The 12,621-nt window shown below is 36.2% G+C and overlaps 1 protein-coding gene across 2 annotated transcripts in view; it reads right to left on the reverse strand.

Moving 5' to 3' along the window:
- Window positions 1–12,621, reverse strand: part of GLCCI1 (glucocorticoid induced 1) — a 105,662-nt gene that overhangs the window by 19,056 nt on the left and 73,985 nt on the right. Inside the window, exons 4-5 of one of the 2 annotated variants that reach the window (XM_070369800.1) lie at window positions 8,815–8,928; window positions 2,951–3,103 (exon numbers count right to left, since the gene is read on the reverse strand). In XM_070369800.1, the coding sequence (XP_070225901.1) occupies window positions 2,951–3,103; window positions 8,815–8,928 (267 nt within the window). Of the gene's footprint in view, window positions 1–2,950; window positions 3,104–8,814; window positions 8,932–12,621 lie in introns of both variants that reach the window. The other variant, XM_070369799.1, reaches the window with a different exon arrangement.

Consider the following 12,621-nt stretch of genomic DNA (forward strand, 5'->3'; position numbering starts at 1 on the left):
ATGAGGCCTTTATGACAGAGATCTTTCTTAAAACTTGTATGTTTAAGTCAACAAAAATCTTACTTTAATAAAATGTCAATATTGGTAATCAGTAAAATAATAATGTATCAATTTGCAATTTAAAAAGTTTAAGAACCTGAGTTATCTTTTATTCATGTCCTATTTGATAAACACAATTTTTCTGTAGTCCCACTTCTGAATCTGTAACTGGATAATATATATACCAATTTCCTTAACCAACTTCTGTTTTGTTGGGGAGAGGGTTCAGAGAATTAGAATAACAAGACAGATTTTAGAGGTTTACATATTTACACAAAATAATGATGGAAATTATAAAGGCTTAGAACAAAGGTCCGTCTAGTCAAGGCTATGGTTCTTCCTGTGGTCACGTATGGATGTGAGAGTTGGACTGTGAAGAAAGCTGAGCGCCGAAGAACTGATGCTTTTGAACTGTGGTGTTGGAGAAGACTCTTGAGAGTCCCTTGGACTGTAGGGAGATCCAACCAGTCCATTCTGAAGGAGATCAGCCCTGGGATTTCTTTGGAAGGAATGATGCTAAAGCTGAAACTCCAGGACTCTGGCCACCTCATGCGAAGAGCTGACTCATTAGAAAAGACTCTGATGCTGGGAGGGATTGGGGGCAGGAGGAGAAGGGGATGACAGAGGATGAGAGGTCTGGATGGCATCACTGACTCGATGGACGTGAGTCTGAGTGAACTCTGGGAGTTGGTGATGGACAGGGAGGCCTGGCGTGCTGCGATTCATGGGGTCGCAAAGAGTCGGACATGACTGAGCGACTGAACTGAACTGAACCGGAGAACATTTATATACTTAGGAAGCTACTGGCAGGCTCATCTGCCAAAATGATAACATTTTGATTTATTAAAACTTTGAGGCATGCTTAATCATAAATCTAAAAATTCTTAATATTTTAGTTATTACTATGTAGGTTACCCCAAAGTAATTCTGAAATATCTACTGTGAAATTAGAATATGACTTATTTAAAATCAGAATTACATGAGTATATTTAATTTTCTAATATAGTTTTGCTTAGCAGTTCTTAAAGAATTAGCAAATGTGACTGATTATCTCATCCTGAAAAAATTAGACCAATTTTACTTCCTTACATTACTGTTCTTGAATGTCACATAATGTATAAAGGAAACATTTTAATGGTATGCACAGCTAAGCTAAGAGCACAATTTCTAAAGGGTTCCTTTCTGGCCTAATGAATATAACGTAAAAATTTAACTCTTAGGGAGAGTAAAATGGCACAACCTTTTGGGATGGTAATTTTAGCAATATTAATCAAAATTTAAAATGTGCAAATGCTCTGACCTAGCAATTTCACTGCCTGGAAATTGTCTGCCAAGAGCACACCGTGTTTTCTAAAGCACTGCTTATGACAACAAAAATTGACAACAGTCTAAATGTCCACCAGTAGGGGACTTTTAAATTATGGTACATTCATATAATGATTCAACATATATTGGCATACAGGCACATATCTGGAAGAATATACAATAAATTATGATTAGTGCTCATATTTGCTAAGCAATATTGAAAGTTGGAAAAAGGTTTTTTCAATCAATTTTATAAATATAAAATTATGTGAATTTTGAGATGAACTCTAAATCAGTGTTTAAAACCTACATATTATTTGAAGGAATCAGATACACATTTGACATAAATCATATTTTAGTTCTAAAAAACCATCAGAGAGATAATTATGCCAAAAGCTACTTGATGTTTTCTTTTGTTGAATATACCTTTAAAATGTGGTCAAATATAGGTTCATGTGCAGGAGTGTCCAGATTTCTATTCTGGGACAGAGATAGTTTATAAAGTATTTTTGATTAATTCAAATGGATGCAAGACTTAAATATATGTGAAAACTAACACCATAAAAGCCTAAGAGGAAAACACAAGACTAAATCATTGTGACCTTAGATTAGGCAATATTTTCTTAGATATGAACAGTGAAAAAGACAACCCACAGAATGGGAGGTATTTTCAAATCCTCTGATAAGGACTTCTTATCTAGAAAGTAAGAACTTTAGACTTTTTACATTTCAATAGTAAAAAGACAACCTAATTTTGACATGGGGCAAATGATCTAAATAGACAGTTTTCCAAAGAAGATATACAGTGGTCAACACCATAATGAGGTACCACTTCACACCCATCAGAATGGCTATAATAAAAAAGGTAATTATAAGTGTTGCTTTAGATGGAGAAATCGGAACTTTCATACACTGCTGGTGGGGATGTAAAATGAAACAGAGTGGCAACTTTGGAAAACAATCTGGCGGTTTCTCAAAAGATTAATCAAAGAGTCACCATACTAGCAATTCCACTTCTAGGTATGTACTCAAGAGACATGAAAATATCACGTTCACCCAAAAACTTGTATATGAAGGTTTTTTCACAGCAGCATTATTTTTAACAGACAGAAAGTAGAAATAATACAAATGTTCATCAATTAATGACTGGATAATAAAATCTGTATGAGCGAATATTATTTGGCAGTAAAAAGGAATAAAAGTACAGATACATGCTACACTATAAATGAACCTTAGTTCAGCCTTAAAAACATTAGTCTGAGTGAAAAAGGCCTGATACAAGGGCCCTGTATTGCATGACTACCTTTACATGAAATATCTAGAACAGGCCAACTCACAGACCAAGTACGTTCGTGGTTGTCTCACTGGAGGAAAAGGAAGAGATGACTGCTGAAAAGTACGGAGTTTCTTTTGGGGGTGATGAAAAAGCTGTAAAGTTGATTGTGGTATTGACTGCGTAACTGTGAACATGCAAAAACCACTGTACACTTTTAATGGGTAAACTGTACAGTATGTGAATTATATCTAATAAAGCTGTAACAAAAAAGACTGAGATAGTTCACAGTATTAAAGAAAAAAGGGATTCAAATATCCCATATACCCTTACCTTGGACACATCCTCCTTCCCATTATTTTCTTTAATGAATACCTTTTCTAATTCGGGACTTATTCCTTCTACATTGCAGGGCACACGTGAAACAGATGATTTTGGCACAGATATATTTGACAGCGGCATAGGGACTGATCTTGATCCGGTAGCCTACAAAATACAAGGTAAGGTGGCATCGAATTATTTATGGATGAAGAAATTATGAACTAAAAAGCAAGGTAAATCTTAAAACAGAAACTCAGTGAGCAGTTATTTTGACATTTCAGATAACAATATAAATTTAGGTACACATACAGCAATTTAGGTTCCAAAGTAAGAAGGTAAAAATTACAGAGTCAAAATAACCCTTTATGGAAGTGTAAAGCTATAATTGTAAACTGTATACATTTTTTCAGCAGAATATCAGACAGAATCCTCTGTACTGTTTTTTCATTCATTTTTCTGTTTTTACTGAAAAAGCACAGTTGAAATCATGTAAACTGAGTATACCATGTGACTCTTCAGCTCTGCTCTATGCTTACGTGTGTGCGTGTTTAAACGATTTGTTCCCCACACTGTGACAATCCCCATCTAGTATTTTTCATTTATACTTTATCCACAATTTAAGAAAACCTTTTGGATTACTAAGTAGTATGGCAACAATATCATGATAAGTTCTACAACACTCACTTAACAGCTTTAAGGCTGTTTTCAAAAGTCCTTTGGAGGACTTGTAAAAATTAATACCCCTCATAGCTGTCCTGTGGGAGGTACCATAAAGTGGAAGTCAAGCCTGTTGATTCTCAAGGAACTTAACACAAAGGAAATTAAAAACATAAACATGAACAAGGAAAAAAGAAAAATAATATGGTCTGTACCTTAATCTGAATGGTTAAAGTTGATACATATGATTCACAATGAAGTAGACAGCTAGGCACTGATTAAATGAATATTTCCCACACATGCTATGCTCCTGCCATTTGTGAATTGCTGCCTGCAAATGTCCTTTGTCTTATATTAACATATGAGCTTTTTTCATATTGAAGTTGTAACTCTTTGTCATCCATTTGCTGTTTACTTTAGTATGAAATATCTTTCTTCCAGTACTTTCATGGTTTTTCATATTTAAATATTTAACCTATCTTGATTTATTTTTCTATATGTTATGAAATAGTATTTTTTCCCACATGGTAATAAAACTGCCCCAACATTTCTCTTTGGATTCTACATTTGATTTCCTTAACGTGTTATCTGACAATCTCTATTCAGAGATCCACTTTAACTGCTATAATTTTACAACAATTACATTTTGCATTCTGGTATCCAGTAGGGAAAGCCTTTTCAAATTTTCTTTTTAACTGACATTACTTTTCTACATTAACATTGAAAATAACTTTTAAAGTAATAAAAAAATTCCTTTTACATTTCCATTGGAACTCAATTCATACATTAATTTTGGGCAAATGACTATTTGAAAAATACTGAGTCCTCCCATGTATGAATGACTTCCCATTTATCTCTATTTTATATTTCATATCCTCAATAAGGTCTTAAAGTTTGCATATTTCTTTTAAGTTTAATTCTGGGCATTTTATATTTTTCGCCAGATATATACTAACATGCTATTTCTAGTTGTAACATAATAAGAAATATGTATTTGGTTTCCGCCCCTGGTTCCTGACACAAAGTTCCTGAATTCTTGTAATTTCCTGAGGGATGGGGGCATTAGGAGCATCTTTTGTTCAGATATTTGGTTTCTGACACCAATCCTGACAGATAGCTCCTAAACCCCTTGGAATTTCCTAAGTGATAGGACCAAGAGTCTTTCGTTGTAATGAGGTGACTCTTAGTGGGTTCCTGAATAGGTTCAGAATGGGGTGCTGGTCACTAAAAAGAACCCATGCCTGGAAGCTTGGAACTTCCAGTCCCACCTCTGGTGAGAGGAGAGGGAGCATGCCTGTGTGATGAAGCCTCCAAAAATCCCAGCACTGTGGGTCAGAGTTTCCAGGTTGGTGAACATATATCCATGTACCACAAGGGCGGTGCACACCAACTCCATGTCAGCAGAAATTCTTACATGTGAGTTACCGCCAGACTTTGCCCTGTGAACCTCCTCATCCTGCTGTTCATTTTGTTGTTCAGTCACTCAGTCATGTCTGACTCTTTGCAACCGCGTGGACTGCAGCACAGCAGGCTCCCCTGTCCTTCACCATCTGCTGGAGCTTGCTCAAACTCATGTCCATTGAGTCAGTGATGTCATCCAACAGTCTTGTCCTTTGTCCCCTTCTCCTCCTGCCTTCAGTCTTTCCCAGCATCAGGGTCTTTTCTAATGAGTCGGCTCTTCGCATCATGGGCCAAAGTATTGGAGCTTCAGCATCAATCCTTCCAATGAATATTGAGGATTGACTTCCTTTAGGATTGACTGGTTTGATCTCTTTGCAGTCCAATTTGATGCAGTCAAAAGCATCAATTCTTTGGCACTCAGCCTCCTTTATGGTCCAACTCTCACATCCATACACGACTACTGGAAAAACCATAGCTTTGACTAGATGGACCTTTGTTGGCAAAGTAATGCTTCTGCTCTTTAATATGCTATCTAGGTATTTCATAGCTTTTCTTCCAAGGAGCAAGCATCTTTTAATTTCATGGCTGCAGTCCTTATCTGCAGTGATTTTGGAACCCAAGAAAATAAACTTTGTCACTATTTCCATTTTTTACCCTTCTATTTGCCATGAAGTGATCGGACCAGATGCCATGATCTTTCTTTTTTGAATGTTGATTTTTAAGCCAGCTTTTTCACTCTCTTCTTTCACTTTCATCAAGAGGCTCTTTAGTTCTCTTCACTTTCTGCCATAAGGGTGGTGTCATCTGCATATCTGAGGTTATTGATATTTCCCCTTGCAATCTCGATTCCAGCTTGTGTTTCATCCATCCCAGCATTTTGCATGAGGTACTCTGCATATAAGTTAAATAAGCAGGTGACAATATACAGCCTTGTCATTCTCCTTTCCCAATGTGGAACCAGTCCATTGGTCCATGTCCAGTTCTAACTGCTGCTTCCTGACATGCATACAGGTTCCGCAGGAAGCATGTAAGGTGACCACAGACAGGTATCAGACCTGCCTCCTAAGGTCTGATATTCCCTCTCTTACAGAATTTTCCACAGTTTGTTGTGATCCACAGAGTCAAAGGCTTTAGCGTAGTCAATGAAGCAGAAGTAGATGTTTTTCTGGAATTCTCTTGCTTTTTCTGTGATCCAATGCATGTTGGCAATTTGATCTCTGGTTCCTCTGCCTTTTCTAAATCCAGCTTGAATATGTGGGCTTTCTTGGTTCACATACTGTTGAAGCCTAGCTTGGAGAATTTTGAGCATTACTTTGCTAGCATGCGAGATGAGTGCAAGTGTGTGGAAATTTATTCTTTGGCATTGCCCTGTTCCAGTCCTGTGGCCACTGCTGAGTTTTCCAAATTTGCCCATCTGTATGGACCCGTTATATCCTTTGTAACAAACAGGTAAATGTATTTCTCTGAGTATTTTGACTCCTTACAGCAAGTTACTGAACCTGAAGACAGGGTTGTCAGAATCCCTTCTTTATTACTGGTAGGTCAAAAGTACAGATGACGACCTGGAACTTTCAACTGGCATCTGACGAGGAGCAGTTTCATGGGGTGGAGTTCTTAATCTGTGGGGTTGGTGCTAACTGCAGGTAGTCAGTGTTGTAACTGAATTGTAGGATGCCTGGTTGGTGTCTGGAGAGTCGGAGAATTCATTAGTTGGTATGAAAAAAACCCCACGCGTTTGGTGTCAGGAATGTTGTAAGTAGAAGGAACAATATTTTACCTTTACTAGTGCAGGAGAAAATAATAGATTTTTATGTGTTTATATCTTATCCATTTATTAAGTTCTCAATCTTTTTATTGTGAAAAATTATAATCATAATTAACAGAATAGGTGTACATAATCCAGCTCCAAAACTTAACATTCTCTAATCTTACTTCATCTAAACATCTACTTGGTTTTTTTCTTGGAGAATTAACACACATTCTAGACTTCATATTTCATCTATAAGTATTTCAGTATGTATAGCAAGATAATTATTTTTAGACGTAACCACAATGCCAAAAAAAATCAATGTAAATTGGGAACAAGTGTATAAATCTTTTCTTGTTAATCAGTAAGTCAATAGATATACAGGAAAGGTGCTTGAAATAAACAAATAAGAATGAATGGTATATTAATTCTATCAGATTAAGAAGAAAAAAAGGAAAGTATATGTGAATTTTCTCTTGAAATGTCTGCAATGTTGGTTTAACAGCTCTGATGAAGTGTAACTGGTGTACAATAAAATGCTCCCATTTTAAGTATGCAATACTTTGAGCTTTGTAAATGTATACAGTCATCCAGTTATCAGTATAATCACATTTTAGAAACTTCTGTCATCCAAAAAAATGTCTCTAGGGATTTTCTACAGTCAGCTTTTCTAATACTTTTCAAAAAGGCAATGTTTTGCCTTTTTGAAGATGAAAGGTAATGTAGCCTTTTGCTTCTGACTTCTTTAACTGGCATGATGTTTTGAGATTCAGCCAAGTTGTCATAAATACCATCAGTTCCTTCTTTTTAAAACTGCTGAATAGTATTACACTGTATCGATGTATGAAATGCTGTTTATCTATTCACCAATTCATGGATATTTGCTGCTTTCCATATTTTGAGTTTTATAAATGCTGCTGCCATGAACATTGATATAGATGTCTCTGTGTAGACATTATGTTTTATTTCTCATGAACAGATACCAAAGAGTAGAATTCCTGAGCTGTATGGTCAGTGTATGTTAACTTCTTCAGAAAATGCCAAACTTCTTTCCAAAGTAGCTGTACCATTTTGTGTTCCCACCAGCAATGTGTAGTTGTCATGATTGTTTCACATCCTCATCAATACTTGGTATTGCCATTTTCCATTTCATCTTATCATTAGTTTTAATAGTTTTAACAAATTCACTTTAATTTTCTAAATATACAACAATATCACAAATAGTGATAACATTCCTTTTTCTTACTGCTCTGTCTAGAACCTCTAAACTACTAGCAAATAACATGAATAATTACAGACATCTATGACTTAACTTTTATTTTTAACAGAAATACTTTCAGTACTTTACTGTTAGGATCTCACCACATTTGCAGGTAGTTACATTAGGAAGTATCCTATTTTAAAATAAGTTTTTATCACATATGGATACCGAGTTTTTATCAAGTGTTATTCAGCATCTGCTTTGACTTTCTAATGCAATGAACTAACAATGCATTTCCTAATGCTGAATCATCCTTGCATTTGTGAAAAACCCCTAATTAAAAAATTTTTTGATATGCAACTTGGGTTGCTTCTGCTATATTACTATATTTGATTTACTAAAATGTACATTAATATTTGTAAGTAAATTTAGAATATCATTTCCTAAATTTTGTTCCATAGGATCTACCAGTACAAGTTTGGCAGGATGGGGGGACAAAAACACTAATTCTCAATTTCTTCATAAGTAAAGAGGGGTAAAATATACAAAGTGACACAGAGATAGATGGGTTAAGGTACTATTAGAAGATTAAATAAGAAAATGCCCAGAGTTGCTTAGTCAGTGAATGAGCTAGGATTTCAGTCCAGGACAGTATAAATCATCCTTGAGACCATTACACTCTGTTATGTCTATTATTAAAAGATTATACATATGGCTAAAACAAAAACATTTTTTTATAAAAAACACTGTAATTTAATCAAGTTAGAGATGTACATTAATTTTTTTTTAATCCTAAAAGGATGGATTCTTCCTTACAATGAACCCTTTGAAAGGAATTATTCCAATCTGGACAGCGAGTTGTTAGCCTACCTGAGTGTGACTGATGGCTACGTGGTTGCCATGCAGAGGCGACTGCCGATCTCTCTCCTTACTGTGCCGACTGCTCTGCTTACTACGTTGCAGTTGCTGCCTCAGTTTGGCAATCTGCTTTGGGGAGAGGGAAAGAGAAGGAAGATGAGAACAAAAGTGAATACCAAGCTTTAAGCATTTATTTTTTTAAGTTTGGATATTAAAAAACAAAAATTTTATCAAAGATCTCAAGAAGAGATATTTCATTACAATGATTTATTCTCCAATTTTTGATAGTTGAAACCACTGAAAATAAGAATATGTGCTACAAATGCTTCACTTACACAATTTAAATAGTGTTGTTGGTAAATACATTGACTAAATTTCCCCAGATTATTTCATATTTTACCTTTGTAACACCAGAGACATCTTCCCTTCTAAGCATTTTTTCTAAGGTGTAAAACTAGTATTTCATATGCCTACTGATTAAAGTCAAACCCAATCTCTTAATATATAGGGATCACATTAGTTTCTAAGTTCCCATCTTATACAAACAAAATTGATCTGGTATACTAATTTCTGAACATTAAAAAAAAACAAAATCCCATGGTGTAAATCCTTATGGCATTTAGCATTAGTTACTTGAATTTAACATCTTACTATATATTACTTTTAGTCACAAAATTTTTATTTTCCAGCTTTTTTGAGATATAAGTGACATGTAACATTGTGTAAGTTAAGGTGTACAACATGTTGATTTCATGCTATTGTATATTGCAGAATGATGCTACTATAGCATAATAGCTCTACCCCATTACATAATTTGAGATTTATTCTCTTAGCAGCTTTGACGTAATAACACTATTACTAACTGTAATCAAAATTCTATACTTTAGGTCCCCAGAACTCATCCATCTTGTAACTGAAAGTGTGCACCCTGTGGCTACTCCCCATTTCCTTTCCCCTTCAGTCGCTAGCAACCACCACTCAACCCTCAGTTTCTTTGAGTTTGGCTTTTCTTCTCTGGTATCACAAAGAAGTGATACCATACCATATTTGTCTTTCTCTAACTGATTTACTTCACTTAGCATAATGCCCTCAAGGTTCATCTATATTGTTTACAAAGGCAGGATTTCCTTCTTCCTCATTGCTGAATATATATGCCACATCTTTATCCACTTATTCACTGACAGACACTTGGCTATAGTGACATATATTTAAAAACAAATATAACTTAGGTATTTTCCTAAATGGAACAGTAATACTCCAAGGCTTAAGAGAAAAGTCATTTCTATAATATGGCTTGGAATTCATCAAACTATTAATATATTTTAGGTGCTATACAATCGTCTTAAACTGTGCCAGACCAGGAGGAAAACTTGAGCATTTTCAAAGGGAATCATTAGCAATTTGGGGCAAGTTACTTAATATTTTCCTTGTAGATGATGACATGAATCAATTAGTAGGTACTCCTTGAACACCTACAATGAGCCCAATTTTATGTTACTTACAAGGCAAAGTGCCAATACAAAGTAAAGTCTGTAAAATATATTGATTTTCTCTAAGAGATGTTAGCAAAATGCTTACCTTGAATAACCATGGCAATAAAAAGCAAAATAGACAGTTGCTATTAAAGCCTATAAATGTTCAAGGGGAAAAGCATATGGGTTGCTGGGAAAATTTATTTTTACCTGTGGCAAACAGAAGAGAATCAGCATGGAAGAAAATAGAGAACCTAAAAGAAAATCTATATTTTTCATTTTAAGTAAGATCCTTAGTCTCCTCTAGTGTTTTGAAACTCTTTGTAGCTTTAAGGACATCACATACGATTTCCTTACAAAGGTATACAAATGAGATTATCTGTGTTAATATTTGTGTTCCTTGCTCTCTGTTGAAATGACATCATTTTCTTCTAGAGAATATTAATTTTCATGAGAAAAGGAATCAAAATTAGTTGGTAATCATTATAAATCAAGCCAGACTATGATAAAAGATAAATAGAATTTCAAATTGTACAAGTTATTTCATTAGGACAGGGGTATAAAATTAAGTGTTTTCTGAGTATTAATGATGTTTTAGTGGTGTTTCACGGAGAAGGCAATGTACTCTTGCCTGGAAAATCCCATGGACGGAGGAGCCTGGTAGGATGCAGTTCATGGGGTCATGAAGAGTCAGACATGACTGAGCGACTTCACTTTCACGCACTGGAGAAGGAAATGGCAACCCACTCCAGTGTTTCTGCCCGGAGAATCCCAGGGACGGGGGCGCCTGGTGGGCTGCTGTCTATGGGGTCGCACAGAGTCGGACATGACTAAAGTGACTTAGCAGCAGTGGTGTTTCAAAACTGGCTTTTTAAAGAGCTTGTAGAAAAGAGCCCATAATGCTTACAGATTAATCAAAGCAGTGTGTACTTTTTCATTTTTAAAATAATCTTTAAAAAAATAAATAAAAATAATCTGAAAACTGATCAATCCTAATCACTCTCTTTTTAAAGGGCTTTGAGATATCATAATAAACCAGAAGTTTTTTTCTTTAACATACCACTCTTTAACATAATGATACACACCCTACTTTGCTTGGAATACCAACTTAGACTATGCAACCTTATAGTTTCCACATAATACTGTTTATCTCTGGATTATAACATAGTTATGCTTTTGTTTACAAATTAGAGATTAGAGTAAAAGGAAAGCCCATCTTACTAGATACATAATCAAAACATTACAACTCTTACTCAGGAACCATGTAGAATGAAAGCAGGGTATAATAAATCTTCCTTTGCTTCAGAATATAAGAGACTCCCGTGTTTCCTTACACGACATTCAGAAGAGTGGCTTATGTATATAACAACTGCAAAATATTCTTGCCTTCCATACTTTCACTTAGAATTCTCCTTCTCTTCTCCCTTGGATGCTCAAGAGCCCATGGTTATCCAAAACCATCTCTTCTCCCTAACCTCAGTACTAGTAGACACAAAGGAATCTCTGGGAGGAAGGCGCCAATGTGTGTGTTAGTTACTCAGTTGTGTCCCATTATTTGCGACCCCATAGGCTGTAGCCCGCCAGGCTCTTCTGTCCATGGAATTCTCCAGGCACAAATACTGTAGTGGGCTGCCATTCCCTTCTCCAGGGGATCGTCCCAACCCAGGGATTGAACCCAAGTCTCCTGCACTGCAGGCAGATTCTTTACCATCTGAGCTACCAGGGAAGCCCCAGGAAGGGGCTGAGGAAGTTGTAACTTCCGATCTAGTCATACACACCCTCCTGCCTAAGGCACCCTCTCTAGTCAATCTCACGTTCCAATGTATCGCACAAAGCTCTTGGTTCTCACTTCAGTGAGTCTATTCACCCTGGTTGCTGCTGCTAAGTCGCTTCAGTCGTGTCCGACTCTGTGCAACCCCAGAGACAGCAGCCCACCAGGCTCCCCCGTCCCTGGGATTCTCCAGGCAAGAACACTGGAGTGGGTTGCCATTTCCTTCTCCAATGCATGAAAGTGAAAAGTGAAAGTGAAAGTGAAGTCGTGTCTGACCCTCAGCGACCCCACAGACTGCAGCCTTCCAGGCTCCTCCGTCCATGGGATTTTCCAGGCAAGAGTACTGGAGTGGGGTGCCACTGCCTTCTCCGATTCACCCTGGTTACTACAGTGAAACTTGCATACAACCTTCCTTTATAAAGGGAACCCTGAGTTATACTAACTGGATTTCTTAAACTATAGATGAATCTTACTTGTGTTTCTAAATATTCATTAGCAATGCTTAAGAAAAAATTAAGAATGGACCTTGAGGGGATTATACTAAGTGAAATAAGTCAGACAAAGAAAGTTAAATAC

This window comes from Bos mutus, chromosome 4 (assembly GCF_027580195.1).
Source record: "Bos mutus isolate GX-2022 chromosome 4, NWIPB_WYAK_1.1, whole genome shotgun sequence".
NCBI lineage: Eukaryota > Metazoa > Chordata > Mammalia > Artiodactyla > Bovidae > Bos > Bos mutus.